At 60.6% G+C, this 14,294-nt stretch overlaps 1 protein-coding gene across 1 annotated transcript in view; it reads right to left on the bottom strand.

The window, feature by feature from the left end:
- Positions 1 to 14,294, bottom strand: part of HMCN2 (hemicentin 2) — a 32,953-nt gene that overhangs the window by 5,681 nt on the left and 12,978 nt on the right. The window contains exons 29-65 of the mRNA XM_042052786.1: positions 13,395 to 13,514; positions 13,065 to 13,226; positions 12,575 to 12,856; positions 11,867 to 12,034; positions 11,591 to 11,704; positions 11,321 to 11,407; positions 10,614 to 10,799; positions 10,053 to 10,220; positions 9,558 to 9,671; positions 9,294 to 9,436; positions 8,999 to 9,149; positions 8,586 to 8,804; positions 8,231 to 8,344; positions 7,974 to 8,161; positions 7,704 to 7,800; positions 7,282 to 7,443; positions 6,789 to 6,902; positions 6,548 to 6,679; positions 5,917 to 6,060; positions 5,657 to 5,816; positions 5,205 to 5,329; positions 4,936 to 5,119; positions 4,675 to 4,772; positions 4,100 to 4,372; positions 3,811 to 4,001; positions 3,655 to 3,736; positions 3,268 to 3,404; positions 3,019 to 3,151; positions 2,667 to 2,814; positions 2,318 to 2,445; positions 2,048 to 2,204; positions 1,821 to 1,942; positions 1,422 to 1,586; positions 1,227 to 1,334; positions 1,015 to 1,149; positions 587 to 721; positions 285 to 469 (exon numbers count right to left, since the gene is read on the bottom strand). Coding sequence (XP_041908720.1) covers positions 285 to 469; positions 587 to 721; positions 1,015 to 1,149; positions 1,227 to 1,334; positions 1,422 to 1,586; positions 1,821 to 1,942; positions 2,048 to 2,204; positions 2,318 to 2,445; positions 2,667 to 2,814; positions 3,019 to 3,151; positions 3,268 to 3,404; positions 3,655 to 3,736; positions 3,811 to 4,001; positions 4,100 to 4,372; positions 4,675 to 4,772; positions 4,936 to 5,119; positions 5,205 to 5,329; positions 5,657 to 5,816; positions 5,917 to 6,060; positions 6,548 to 6,679; positions 6,789 to 6,902; positions 7,282 to 7,443; positions 7,704 to 7,800; positions 7,974 to 8,161; positions 8,231 to 8,344; positions 8,586 to 8,804; positions 8,999 to 9,149; positions 9,294 to 9,436; positions 9,558 to 9,671; positions 10,053 to 10,220; positions 10,614 to 10,799; positions 11,321 to 11,407; positions 11,591 to 11,704; positions 11,867 to 12,034; positions 12,575 to 12,856; positions 13,065 to 13,226; positions 13,395 to 13,514 — 5,531 coding nt within the window. The remainder of the gene's footprint in view (positions 1 to 284; positions 470 to 586; positions 722 to 1,014; positions 1,150 to 1,226; positions 1,335 to 1,421; positions 1,587 to 1,820; positions 1,943 to 2,047; positions 2,205 to 2,317; positions 2,446 to 2,666; positions 2,815 to 3,018; positions 3,152 to 3,267; positions 3,405 to 3,654; positions 3,737 to 3,810; positions 4,002 to 4,099; positions 4,373 to 4,674; positions 4,773 to 4,935; positions 5,120 to 5,204; positions 5,330 to 5,656; positions 5,817 to 5,916; positions 6,061 to 6,547; positions 6,680 to 6,788; positions 6,903 to 7,281; positions 7,444 to 7,703; positions 7,801 to 7,973; positions 8,162 to 8,230; positions 8,345 to 8,585; positions 8,805 to 8,998; positions 9,150 to 9,293; positions 9,437 to 9,557; positions 9,672 to 10,052; positions 10,221 to 10,613; positions 10,800 to 11,320; positions 11,408 to 11,590; positions 11,705 to 11,866; positions 12,035 to 12,574; positions 12,857 to 13,064; positions 13,227 to 13,394; positions 13,515 to 14,294) is intronic.

Raw genomic sequence — 14,294 nt, 5'->3', positions numbered from 1 at the left:
GAGGGAGTCGTCTTGAATCTGGGGTCCAGCTGCAGCCCTGGCTCGCTGAGCTACAGCTCTGCTGGTTGTTGTGCATCTCAAAAGTCACAGTTTGGACAGAACCACTTTCTCCAGCCCACATTAGCAATCTCACACTGCCCCAACCCTCCAGCCTGTGGCACAGGACTGCATGGTGCTCTCCCTCTGCCAGATATTTTCACGAGCAGGCAAATGCTCTTCAGCAGCAAAAGACACTTGTTGCTCAGCACTCCAGCCTTACAGCGGCCCCAGGGGACAGTGCTCACCCGGACATCCCGGAGCAGCAGCTCCCCGGAGGGCAGCACGGTGGCCTTCCTGCCCCGCACCAGGGCTCCATCCCGGCTCCAGGACACGCGAGGCTCGGGAACACCGTGGGCAGCGCAGGGCAGCAGCACCTCCAGCCCCTCCAGGACCACCAGCTCCAGCGGGCCGGCAGCGATGATGGGGGGCACTGGATGGGGCAGAAGGGCAGGGACTTGCTCACACCTTGGAAGCCACGTTTTGCTGTGAGGCGCTGGGAAGGGGCTGAGCAGAGGGGCGAGCGCTGGCGCTCTGATCGCTGCTGTACCTTGCACAATGAGCCTGGTCTTCCCCGCAGCCGTGCCCGAGGGGTTGCGAGCCATGCACAGGTAGGTGCCTGCATCCTCCGGGGCTGCTCGGAGGAGACGGAGCTGCCCGTTGGGGAACACCTTCCGCCCAGACCCTGGCAGAAACAAAGGACAGGATGGGGAAGCACAGCTGAGCCAAGGCACAGATGGATGATGTGCAGGGACTGCTTCCCCCACAGAAGTGCCTCTTCCCGAGGAGTCTCCATGGAACAGATCCAGAGGCCACCACACCCACCTTGGAAAGCAGCCGGGAGCCAGGAGGACTCATGCACAGTGACACCCCACATCCTGCCGGGATGCCTACAAACCCCTGGCACCTAAGTCTTCCCCCAAGTAGAGGCTGGCAGGCAATGCGGGCTCTGCCAGCCCCCAGCACACTCCTGCTCACCTCCAGTGATGCCAACACCATCCTTTTGCCAGGTCACCTCCGGCCGGGGGACGCCTGTGGCCTCACAGGACAGCACCGCGCTGGTGTTGACCATCACCATCACCATGCCAGGCAGGGGCTTCAAGGCAGGGGGCTCTGTGAAGGGCAGGGAAGTGTTATCCTGGGAAGAGGGTGTGGGACCCCCAGCAGCACGACCCTGGTGCCGTGCATACCGTGCACCGTGAGCCAGAGGTGCTTCCGGGCCATGCCCGCGGTGCTCCGAGCAGTGCAGGTGTAGCGGCCGGTGTGTGCGGGCAGCGCCTGCCTGATCTCCAGGGCTCCTGGAAAACAGCGGGCAGAGGGGAGGCAGTGGCAGGGCTGGCAAGGACCCCCTGTCCCGGCCGGGGCTGTGCTGCCCCGTGCTGTACCTCTGGGCAGGACGCGGTAGCCCCCTCCTCTGCTGCCCAGCTGAGCCCCCTCCTTGCTCCATGACACCGTGGGTGGGGGCACGCCCGAGGCGTAGCAGGTGAGGACTGCGGGGGACAGCCGGGTGACAACCACATCTGTAAGGTCATCAGCGATGGTGGGGGGCACTGGAGAAAGGAGGGAGGGAAGTGAGCAGGGCTGTATGGCAAAAGTTGAAGAGGATTCTGTCCCTGTTCACATGGGCACGGATATTTCTTTTCCACTCTTGTCCACCCCCGAGCCCAGTCCTTGAGAGGGGACCCAACCCCATGTGGGGCTGGAGCACACCCACATCACCCTCGAGGTGGTGACAGATCCTGGGAAAGCCACTCTCAGCAAGACCCCCAGCCCCAGGAGCTCACCGTGGACAGACACGAGGAAGACCTTCCGTGCCTCTCCGGCAGCATTGGTGGCGATGCACTCAAAGCGCCCCTCATCCCGGGGGCCAGGGCTGGAGATGAGCAGTGACCCTAAGGACTGCAAACTGTGCGGGCAGAGCACACATCAGGATCACCCCTGTCCCATGGGGGGCAAACCCCACCCTACAGGGGAACCCTTTGGTGTACAAGGTGGCGGGTCCTGCGGGTACCTGTAGGCGCCAGATGAGAGGTGCAGGTTCAGGGGACGGCCATCCTTCTCCCACCTGATGTGGGGCTCAGGGGACCCCTGGGTGTCACAGCCCAGCATGGCCGGCTGCTGAGCCAACAGGGTGAGGTTGGAGGGCCCGGGGGCGATGGCAGGAGGGACTGTGGGAGGGCATGGCAGCGATAAGCAGAGAACAGTAGCACATCATTGCACTGATGAGAGCAGCCCAGCCATGGTGGGTTGCAGGAAGGATCCATCTGGCTCTCCTGCTTACCCAGGACATGGAGGTCCAGGCCTCGCCGGTCAGAGCCAGCAGGGCTGGATGCCATGCAGAGGTAATGGCCCAAATCCTGGACCTGGACGGGGTCAATTTGCAGGGAGCCTCCTGGCAGGAACTGGAGCCTGGGGAGGGAGAACAAATGAACCTGCGGGTTCAGGGTTGGGAATGTTGGAAGGGTGACAAGTGCCATTGCAGCCACATGCAGCACGTGCCCACTGAGCTGGTGTGAGGACAGAGCACAGCTCTCCACAGGGTGACTGGCACACTAAATCACCTGTGGCTGTGGAGGGTGGCACGGTCTAAGTGCCAGTCCTTGGTGTCCCCAACCCTCAGAGCCTCGTACCTGTTGCTCCCAGGCAGGGGCAGGAGCTGGCCATCCTTCCGCCACGTCACCCGGGGCACGGGCCACCCCTCTGCCCGGCATGGCAGCACGGCCGAGCTGTTCAGCAGCACCTTCACCTCCTCAGGGCCCGGCTGGATCTCTGGGGCCACTGTGGCAGCACCCAGAGACACCACCAAGAGTGTGGAATAAGGCTCAGGGGTGGAGGACACCAGCCCAGAGCAGCACTGGGGGGTGGGCGTAGTCTAGCCCTGCCATCCCATCTCCCGACCCTATGACACCCTATAATACCCCACATCCTGGATTTAACCGGGAAGGAGCCGGTACTCCGGGGCCAGGGCAGGGCAGCACTCACCGTGAACCTGCACCCGGACGCGCGGGCCGGTGTCCCCGGGGGCCCTGCAGCTGTACTCACCGCCGTCCACAGCAGCCACTGCCCGCAGCCGCAGGAAACGCCCCTGGGCCAGGACCTGCCTGCGGCCATCCTCCTAAAACCCCCGGGACCCCCATCAGCAGCCACCCAGCATCACCCCCAGCACCAGCCCGATGGTGCCGGTGCATCCCAGTCCCTGACCGTGACTGTCCCTGGTCCCGTCGCAGGTACCTGCAGTGGGGAGCCCTCCCGGTGCCACTCGATGTTGGGGTGGGGCTCAGCACCCTCTGGGCACTCCAGGAGGAGCTGCCCCCCTGCCACAGCCGTGATGATGGAAATCTCCCCAGTGCTCGCGATGCTGGGTGGTGCTGTGGGACACGGGCCAGGGGGGTCAGGGTGTGCCACGTGGGTTGGGCACCCCCACACCTATTCCTGTAAGTCATGCATAGGCCCCCACTCTGCAGGACATCACTGTGCTCCAGACCCCTCTTTTGGAGCCCACACCAATCCCAAAGAAGGATGCAGGGATGCTCTGGCTCTCTGGTCCCCCAAAGCTTGGGCCATCCTGCAGCACCCCCTGCTAGCCCCCTCCTCGCTGCACTGCTGGGGCCACACTACCTTGGATGCTGACATGGAAGCTCCTGCTGTCCTCCCCTGCAGGGCTAGTGGCCAGGCAGGTGTACAAGCCAGCATCAGCCACCTGCACAGCCAGGAGCAGAAAAATTGAGGCACAAAAAGAAAACCCAGGTAGGGAGAAAAAAGCGGAGCTCCTACCTCAATGCTCTCAATGTGGAGGGTGCTCTCATTCCCTGACACGAGCAAGGGCCCTGCCAGCAGCCATCCATCCTTCTCCCAGGTGACAGTGGGCATGGGGACACCTGTCACCACACACGTCAGCTCTAGAGGGGTGCCCACAGCGATGGATATCTCAGTGGGGTGGGACGCAGCCTCGACACGGGGTGGCTCTGCAAGGCACACAGCAAGGCAGGAGGGCTCATCCCCTCATTGCTCCCAAAAAATTGGCTAAGCTGCCCTTCCCAAATCCCAGAAGGATGATACGCACCCATCACCAGGAGGTGGAAGGCTTTGCTGACCTCCCCTACTTCATTCACCACCAGGCACGAGTAAATGCCTGCATCAGACGGCCCCACGGCCACCAGGCTCAGCTGCGGGCCACCAGGCACCTGGTCACTCTGCTGCCCCAGGGGCTCTCCATCCTTCAGCCAGGTCACTGATGGTGCTGGGGACCCGGTGGCTTTGCAGGTGAAAGTGACGTCAGAGCCCTCAGCCACCATCTGCTCCTCACTGCTCTCCGGGCTCTCCAGGACAGGGGGCACTGGGGAGGGAAGGATTCCCTTTAAGGGACAAAAGTCAGGTCCCCAAGCACTGGGGGTGGGTTCGGCCATTCCCTGGTGTCCTGCGAGCAGCCAGAGGTGGCTCAGCCCTCCTGCAGGATGCTCTGGGGCTGCTCTCAGGTTGGTCCTGCTTTGCTCCATCCCTTCCAAGCCCACCCCAGCAGTCGAGGGATGGCTCATGACCCTGCTTGGGAATGGGTTGCAATGCACCACGTGTGCTCTGCCAACAAAATCAGTCTCCAGACACCCCCCGCTCTGCCCCCCCTAAGCCCCTGCCCCATACCCTGTATCTGCAGGACGAAGCTGCGATCGGCCACCCCTGCCCGGCTGGACACAATGCAGGTGTAGAGTCCGGCATCGGAGACCTGTGCCTGGGAGATCCTAACCCATGGGATGGGGAGGAGACATCAGCTCGGGGTGACTCCCTGCTCCCCCAAGGTGACACTCAGCCACTTCAGGGTGCAGCAGCGGCTGTTCCCTCATGCAGACCTGGGTACCAGCCCCAAAGCCTGCGGCTGACCATTGCTCCAGGGTCCCTTCTCACCGGAGGATGTGCCCAGCTGAGAGCAGGGTGACATGAGGGGACAGGCGGAGAGGCAGCCCATCCTTCAGCCAGCTCACGTGCAGCGGAGGAGACCCTCGTGCCCAGCACTCCAGCGTCACCACGGCGGACAGGACTCCGCGGACCACCCCCGAGTCATCAGCACCTCTCTCGATGGCGGGAGGGACTGGGCGAGGGGACAGAGGGGCTGATGGGGCTGTCGGGGGTGGGGGTGGCCCCGGCGCTGCCCCGCAGGTCCCAGCCCTGCTCACCCAGCACGTTCAGCGTGTGCAGCCGCGTGTCCTCGCCCAGGCTGTTCCGGGCCAGGCACGTGTAAGCTCCGGAGTCGGCAGCTCGGAGCCCCTCGAGGAGCAGGGAGCTGCCATCCGGGGACACCCTGCGTGGGGAGGATGGGACAGTGACCTGTGTGCTCATCCCCAACGTGCCCGCGGGGCAGAAGTGCTCTGTGCTCAGTTTACAGCCACCGATGAGGGTTTTGGGGCACACTGCAAGGTCAGGGCATCAAGTGGAACCCTGCCAGGGTGACAGCGACCATTCCAGTCTCCAGGGCTTAACCCAGGATGATATTTTCTCAGCAAAGAGCTGGGATGAGTGCAGCCCAGAACAAACAACAGGAAGAAGCAGAAGAACTCAGCCTGTCTTGCCTAGCAATATTGCATGTGGGGACACTGTGCCCCTGGGGTGTCCTCCCCCCCAGACTCACCGGGCACGTGAGGGGGGCTGCAGCCCCAGGGGCTGCCCGTCCTTCAGCCAGGAGATGTGGGGGGTGGGCTGCCCCTCTGCCCGGCACTCCAGCCTCACCCTGCCGCCCTCCAGCACGCTGTGTTCACTGGGGTCCCCTGCACTGCTGATCTGGGGGGCCACTGCACCCAGGAGAGAAGGAGGCTGAGGGAGAGGAGGGGGAGGAAGGCTCACCTCCGAGGGAGAGCCCGCAGGGACCAGGCTGCCTCGGGGAAGCCCTACCTCGCACCAGCACCATGAAGTCCTTGCGTGCCTCGGCTGCCGGGCCCTGTGCCAGGCAGGTGTATCGGCCCTGGTGGAAGGGCTGGAGGGGGTTGAGCTGGAGCTGGGCCCCCCCGGACACCAGACCCTGCTCTGGGCTCATCTCTGCAAGGAGACAGGGTGAAGGGGGCTGAGCAGTGCTCCTCCTCTGAGCCCTCCCCAGGCTCATTGTGCTTTCCCCCACTTCCCACCCCTGAGACCCAGGTTTGGGGATGCTGTTAGAGCAAAGCAGGGTTTTTGCAGAGTTCACTGCTGAAGCTTTACAAGAAAAAAGAGCCACCGGTTTGGGGGCAAACCCCTGTCGCAGCAAGCACCCCAAGGGCTGGTACCCAGAGAGCTCATCCCCCCCCCATCCCTCCATCACATCCTGTGCCCACATCCCATTGCTTCGAGTCTCAGGAATGAACGTGAGGCCTCTTAAAAGCACGCAGGGAAAAGGCCAGCCCCTCCATGCTCTGTCCCCTCCCTGTGCAGCCTTGAGGGTCTCTTGCAGCAGGATTAGAAGTTGGGAAACTGAGACAGGACTGCTTGGAGGGGAACAGCAACGAGGCTGGGGGTGGCAGCCTGGCACAGCGTTCCCCTGCACACACACCCAGCGGGCTCCCGTCCTTCAGCCAGGTGACAGCAGGCACGGCCACACCAGTGACTTGACAGGTCAGGACAAGGGATGTCCCCATGGCAGCTTCAAGCGTCTCCTGCTGTGAGTCCTGGATGCCTGGGGGTTCTGAGGAGGGTGAGCAGGGGCAGGGGGTGTGAGACAGACCGGGGTTCACTGTCGGCTCCTCAGCGCGTGCTCAGGGGACAGAGCTCCTGGCTGAGCCCTCACCACGTACCATGGATGGTGAGGATGAAGCTCTTCTCAGCCTGGCTGGCCATGCTCTGTGCCATGCACGTGTATGTGCCTGAGCTGGAAAGCTGCAGGTGAGGGAGCTGCAGCACCCGAGAGCCTGGAAGAAGCAGAGAGCAGGGAATCAGGACAGCCTGGAGCAGGACCAGGTCTGGGCCACCGTGGCAGCAAGCTGACTGATCCCCCAGCACCCAGCCAAGCTCCGTGCAAAAGGAGTCTGGCCATGGAGTCTCTCTTTGAGGTCCAAAGCCTTGTTCTGCCCAGCAGGAAGGGGCACTGAGCTCCCAGGAAGCAGCAGCATGGAGTGCTGCAGGATTGCAGCCCTTGGTCCTCTCCAGAGGGGATCACTCAGCATCGTGTTATTAGTGCATCATACAACCCAAAAGCTGAGCTCAAGTCCCACATGTGCCATCCCAAAAGGGGGGTTAGGGGACCTAGAGCCAGGGCACAGGCAACCATCCTGGCTCATCCCAACGTACCTGGGGTGACGGTCACCTCCTCACCGAGCCGCAGGACGTGGCCATCCTTGTACCAGGTGATCTCTGCAGCCGGGTGGGATTGGATGTCGCACACGAGTGAGACGCTGCCATTGACAATGCCATCGACGTTTTCGGGGTTTGTACCCACACTCCAGGGAGCTTCTGCTCCAGTGCACCCAAAAGAGAGTGGCAAAGGGGAGCCATCACTGTGGAGGTCGATGCCTCCCCAGGAGGAAGCACGCACCCGAGCCTCTCGCCTGCTCGGAGCGTGTGGCACCTCGACCTCCTCGTGCAGGGCGAGCGTGACCAGCACGAGGGGACAGAGGCAGCCATGCAGTTCCAGAGCCACAGGAGACTCCAGCTGGTGGAGAAAGAGGAGGAGGGGAGTAAATCAGTGACCCAGGGAAGGGGAGATGCTTTACCCTGCACGGCGAGGGCAAAGTGCTTCTCAGCTGACCCGGCCGCGTTCTCAGCCATGCACGTGTAGCTCCCAGTGTCACCCGCCTCCACCATCACCACCTGCAGAGGGGGAGCACAGCACCACTGAGGGCTGCCCCGAGCTGGGGAGATGTTGGGACTCCCACGGGGACCTTGGTGGGACAAGGGCAGCCTCCTTTGGGAGGAAAGAGTGCTCCATCCACTCTCTCCTGTGTCCCTCCCCGACACAGCCACCTGCTTAGGAGGACACCAACCTGCAGGACTGTGCCACCCTCCAGGAGCTGGTGCCGTGGGCCAGCCTCTATGGGGAGATCATTCCAGAGCCAGGACACTGTGGGTTCTGGGTGCCCAGTAGCTTCACACCCAAAGCGGATGGTGCCATTGATGGTGGCTGTCACCTCCTCCACCAGGTCCTCCGTGCCACCACGGATGGCCGGGGCAGCTGGAAGCAAGCGGTTATGGGGCTGCCATAATGTGCCCCAATCCAATGTGCCCCTGGCCCCATACTCACTCAGCACCTCCAGCTCGTAGTGCAGGCGGTCCTGTCCCACAGCATTGGCGGCCTCGCAGGTGTACCTGCCGCTGTCGTCCTCCTGCACCACCTGCAGCTGCAGCACCCGGCCCCCTGTGACACGGGACAGGGTTGGGGCAGGGCACAGGGAAGGGTCTGTGGGATTTCCCCCCCAGCCCCACCCTGCACAGAGCCCTGCGCTGCCCCAGTGACTTCAGAGGTCCCACGGGTGCTGTGTGTGTTGGCAGGAGGAAGGATCCAACCTCCTCCACGCTATGGATGCTCTCAACCCACGGAGCTGCTGCAGGACCACCCCCAAGCCCCACAGTGGGGGTTCACACCTATTACCCATTACCTTGCAGCATCAGCACCCCTGGGCCAGGGGAGAGGGGCTCCCCATCCTTGTACCAGGTGAGCTGGGGGGGTGGGATGGCACTGGTGTCACAGTAGAGCGCGGTGGGCTGGCCAAGGACAGCCTGTCGGTGCTCTGTCACCTCCCCATCCTGATCTTCCTCCCGGTAGAAGATCTCAAGAGCTTCTTTGGGGCTTGTTTGCTGCTGGAAGATGGGGGGCACTGCGAGGACAGGCTGTGGTCAGCTGTCGGGAATGGGGACATCAACCCCCCAGTGCAACCACAGCTGGAGCTATGTTGTTTTCCAGCAGGCTTAAACTTTTTTCCTGCTCACCCTTCTCTCCTCCCACAAGTGACCCCTGAGGGCCCCTGCCCTTGCTGAGAAACCCCCTGCTCTGGGTGCTGGCTGGGCTCACCTTGGACATGCACGATGAAGTCCCTGTCATCTTCACCCACAGCATTGGTGGCCACGCAGGTGTAGTGCCCCGAATCTGTGACACTGGCTGGGTGGATCTGAAGGACCTGCCCTTCACTGAGGATCTGGAGGTGTTCAGAGCTTGCCAGGAGCTGCAGAGAAGAAACAGAAGGGCAGGACCCACCCAGGAGTGGGGCAGAGCCCAGCCAGCTGTATAAAGGGTATCTTCCCACTCCATCCAGCTGGCACAGTCCCCAAACCCAGCAGCTTCTCCCTGGTCACAGCTGGGACCTCACCTGCTTGTCCTTGTACCACCGGATGGTCGGCTCGGGCACAGCCCAGGTCTCACACTCCAGCACCACTGTGCTGTTGACCCTGGTTTTCACCTCTTTCACGGCAAATTCCCCCAAAGAGTCCTCTCTGGCAATCCAAGGAGGAACTGGGGGGAAAGACAAAAGGGAGCAAAAGGGAGCAAAAGGGAGCAAAAGGGAGCAGCAGTGGCCTGGTTACAGTGGTGAGGTCACTGCAGGAGTTAGGAAGGACATGGGGAGCCCCCTCACCCAGGACCTTCACAGCGTAGTTCTTCACAGCCTCCCCATCTTCGCTGGCCACGACGCAGCTGTAGGTGCCCGTGTCCTCCTCCTGGGCATTCAGGATCTGCAGCCCGTGGCCACCTGGGCAAAGGGGGTCTCCTGAGAGGGTCGCTGCTCACAGCCACAGCTCTCTCTCCCCATGCAGCACCTGAAGGCATCTCAAGGGACCTGCTGAGCACCTGCAAGCCTGGCTCGAGGAGGCCTAATGCTCTTCTAGAGCCCAGCCCCAGGCTTATAAAAACCAGCACAGAGGAGATTCTAGTTATTATCAGAGGATGCAGCACTTGGAAGAGCATCCAGCTGATGGCCAGAGCCCTCATGTCCTGCAGGATGATGACTTCTCACCATCCCACTGTGCTGGACCCCAGCCAGACCAAGAAAAGATCCCGCTCCCACTCCCCAAGGCATACACAGCAAGGGGCCACCACAGTCATGCAGAGCCAGTGGACAGCAGCACGGTACCAGGGAGCAGGAGGACATTTCTAGATGCTTTGAGAGGAACCTCGTCCTTGAGCCAGTTGATGTTGGGAGATGGGTATGGCAGAGCCTCGCAGACCAGGGAGATGGGGTTGTTGATGATCACTGTCACTTCTTCTGTGGCAGCATCATCTCGAGCAAAGGTAGGGCTGGCTGCAGAGACGTGGTTGTGTGTTAGATCAGCACTAGCACCCACTTAGGCTCCCCAGCACTTCACGCCCCACCAGAGAGCATGATCCAAGCTCAGGGAGTTGGACTTGACGCATGTGCCACCTTCAGACTCTGCCCTGTCCTGCTGCCCTCCAAAAACACAGAGACCCAGAAGACACATTCCCCCTTCCCACAAGCCACCATCAGAGATGGATCCTGCACTAAACAGGTGCTTTCTGCTCCTCCAAGAGGTCTCACAAGGGCTTTGGGACAGGTCCATGCCATGCTTTGGCTACAGAACTTAGAGATCCTCCTCACCTACCTGGGGCAGGCCATTAAAACCCTCTAAGTCTACTCACACCTGAGACCCTGCCTCCATCCAAAGGCAGCTCATACCCAAAACATCCAGCAGGTAGTGCTTGGTCTGATTTGCCACAGAGCTGGAGGCCAGGCAGGAGTAGCGACCAGCGTCGGCCAGGGAGGCTCGGGGGATGTGGAACAAGGAGCCATCGGGGGAGATGGAGAAGGTGCCAGGGAGAGGGTGGTTGTCTTTCAGCCAGGTGATCTTAGGTTGTGGGTTGCCTGGGATGGAAAACATCCTTAGGGATGGAAAACAGGTTTTGGCCTTCGTGTGAAGTTTTTCCATGTGTGAGCACAGCCTGGCTGGGGTCACTGTCGGAGCTTTTCTGGAAAGCAGGGACATCATCCCAAATCAGAATTATCATGATCTGGATCTGGATTTTAGAGGCTGCTGGATGAGCCAGCAAGAAGAAAGAGAACTGTCCTGCGTGGGAAGTGATTAATTATTCCCATCACTAAAGGAGAAAAGAGATTAGAGGAATTTTAGCTCCATTTGGGAAAAATTGGAGCTTACATTGTGGAACAGGCTCCCCATGTGGGCGTCCCCTCCCCAGCGCTTCCCGGACAGCACAACTGCAAAGCCAGGAACCATCCCAAGAAAAGCTCTGCAGCCGATTTCAGCTGTTTTCATCTCTCTGCCTGGAGACAGCCATTTGCTCCACACCCCAAAGTGAGACTCAGGTCTGCCCTGAGCCCCATCTCCCACTTGCTCATGCCACCTCCTTTCCCCACTTGATGCTCACCTGAAGCCAGGCAGGACCAGGTGACAGGGTGACCCTCGGGCACTTTGAAGGTGTCTTCTTCACCCGCGTTCTCGATGTGGGGAGGAACTAGGAACACAAGCCCCCAGTGACTTCAGCAGCTGGCCAGCTTGGCCTCTGAGCTCACATCCTAAGGCACGAAGGACTCCAGCACACCCAGCATGTCCAGTCTTAACTCATGTCTATTCCTGCAAGGGTGGAGCTCTGAAACCCCACCAGGAATCCTGCAGCAGACAGAAGACCCCTCCTTACCTAGGACTTCCACGTGGAAATGCCTCCTGGCCTCCCCAGCTACGTTGCTGGCCAGGCAGGAATAGTGACCACCATCCTGGGCTCGTGCATGGGTGAGCCTCAGCAGCCAGCCCCCTGGAAGCACGGAGCAGAGGTCTCAGAGCCCTGATCCAGGTACCAGCACATCCCAGCGGTGCTGCTGTGGGGCTGTAGCTCCACCATGAGTTTGAACTCATCAGTATTGGGGCAAAACATGTTCCCAAAGCGCTCATCTCTCGCAGCACCCAGACCTCTGACCTGAAAGCATGTGTGTGTGCTCGCTGGGGGTGACAGGAGAGCCATCCCAGAACCAGGTGACGGTGGGCTCGGGAATGCCGGTGGCCTCGCAGGTCAGCATCAGGGATCCTTGCAGGGAAACGCTGACATTGGTTGTCAGTCCTGATCCTCGAATAAACTCAGGGGGAACTGGGGATGCAGAAAAAGATGGACATCCACTTGCAAAGCAGCAAAGGAGCAAAGTGAAGAGGGGAAAACTGGGTGAAGCTGGCTTTTCCCACCTTCCTGCTTTGTACAGCTTCAGGACACAAGCCCAGGACCATGAGCATCACCTGGAGATGGTGACTTTGAAGGTGTTATGGGACAGGTGACCCACAGCGAGTGTGTGCCACTTACCTGCACACCTGAACCCCGGCTTACAGGTGTCACACCGAGCTGGCCACACGGCCTGAGCCACCTCAGACCTTCTATAGCTCAAGTGACCTTGACCCATGAGGTTTCCTCAAGTCTTTGGGTAGTAGAGGACTTTGTATGTGATGGCTCTGGAAAGAAACTCCCGCCTGAGGGACCCAGTTCTGCAGCTGTTCCTGAAGCATAACCCTGCTGACCCTGAGACCTTCTACACACTGGATTGTCCAACATCTACTCCACATCAGGTTGCTCCACATCACCACCCTCCTGCTCCTGCCTGCATCCACCCCAGCCACCAGCCCCATCCCACATCCTTACCATGCACCAAAACATCAAACTCCCTCTGCTCCTGCCCCTCTGCGTTGGCCACCAGGCAAGTGTAGTGTCCTGCGTGGGCCACCTCTGCCCTGGAGATGTGCAGCCGCCTCCCTTGCTCTGTAAGCAGGAGCCCGTCCCCACTGGCCACGGGCTGCCCATCCTTCACCCACGTCACCCAGGGTGGTGGTGTTCCCATGGCCTCGCACTCCAGGACTGTCTCGCCACCCTTGATGACAGAAACCTTCCTCGGGGCTTTGCTGCTGCCCTGGACCCTTGGCAGTGCTGTGGGCAGAGGGACACAGGGTGGAGGGGATGTGCAGCAACTTCCTCAGCCGTGTACAAGTGGGGGGCAAAGCTGGCCCAGGTAGCAGCACCCCTTCCAAGATACCCAAGGCACCAGGCAACGGCTTCAGGTCCATCTGGACCTTGCACTGAGAGAGGTCACAACACCTCCACCCACCCCCACAGGTCTCTGGTCCCCCACACTCACCATGCACCTCCAGGTGATGCTCCTTGCTGCTGCTGCCAGCAGCGTTCCTGCACTCGCACGTGTACGTCCCCTTGTCCAGCAGCTGTACCTTCTCCATGTACACCATGTTCCCTCCTGGGGACACCAGCTTTGGGCTCCCTGGCTGGGTGGAGAGGGGCTCACCTGCCCAGGGAAGGGGAGAGCAGCTTCCCCTTAGGCTCCCAGCAGGACAAATTCCCACCCAGAAGCTGGATACTGCTCAACAAAATGTGCTCCTTGCTCCAAGGAGACCAAGAGCTGGGTCAACACAAGTGATGAGGGGAGAAATGGGGCTGAGGAACAGGGCCCTACCGTCCTTCCACCAGCTCAGGGTGGGCAGGGGGATCCCATGGCACTCACAGGCCAGCTGGACAGATTGTCCCTCCAGCACAGACATGGCCTCGGGCTCTGCCGAGGAGAAGGATGGAGGCACTGCAGGGATGAGAGGAGCAGCTCAGAGGATGACATCAGACAAGAGAAGAAGGGGAGCTCCTCACTGGAGCTCCATCCTGCTGGATAACACCCCCTGCAGCCCTGCTGGCTGCCACAAAAGAAAACACTGACCCTCCCCTGCCCTGGCTTCACATGGAAACAATAATCTTGTCTCTCCAGCCAAGCGAGGGATGCTTTTAATTGCACGTGGCCAACAGCAGAGGATGACCAAGCATCCCACAAGCAGGCCAAGGTCAGGTTGGCCAGACAGAGCTTATTCGGCAGCCCTGCCCACTGAGAAGGTTACCCAACTCTTTCCATTATCAGATGCTGTTCTCAGCTGCTCATAAATACAGCTGGCTGGAAAATGGTAACTCCTTCCCATGAGGGATATCAATTTGGAGAAGAAAAACCCCAACACCCAGAAACCCTTGAAAAACAAAAACAGAAGAACCCAAACAATCCACCCGAGCCAGGACAGCAGACGTGCAAACATTTCCCTGGGAAGAGATTGCAGGAACAAGCCCAGACCAGGAGAACTGGATCTTCTCCACTCCCTGGCCACCTGCCTGCAGGACTTCCACCAAATGGCCCAGAGCATCCCTGAGAAAAGCCAGACCCTGGCTCAGCCCCCGGTGCTGTGGACATGCTGAATGGTTTGGGAAGCTGCAGGCATGCTTGGATTAAGTGAGAAAAAGTGCCCAGTGCCTGTCTTGGCAGCAGCCCAGGAGTCACCACTGACTCCACTGAGTCCAGGGGGACAGAAATGTCACCAGACAC

Source organism: Corvus kubaryi, unplaced genomic scaffold (assembly GCF_017639235.1).
Source record: "Corvus kubaryi isolate FWS band 111438036 unplaced genomic scaffold, C.kubaryi_AGA036_p1.0 78, whole genome shotgun sequence".
NCBI classification, from domain to species: domain Eukaryota; kingdom Metazoa; phylum Chordata; class Aves; order Passeriformes; family Corvidae; genus Corvus; species Corvus kubaryi.
Note: the sequence above shows the minus strand (reverse complement) of the source record. Positions and strands in the feature narration are given on the sequence as shown.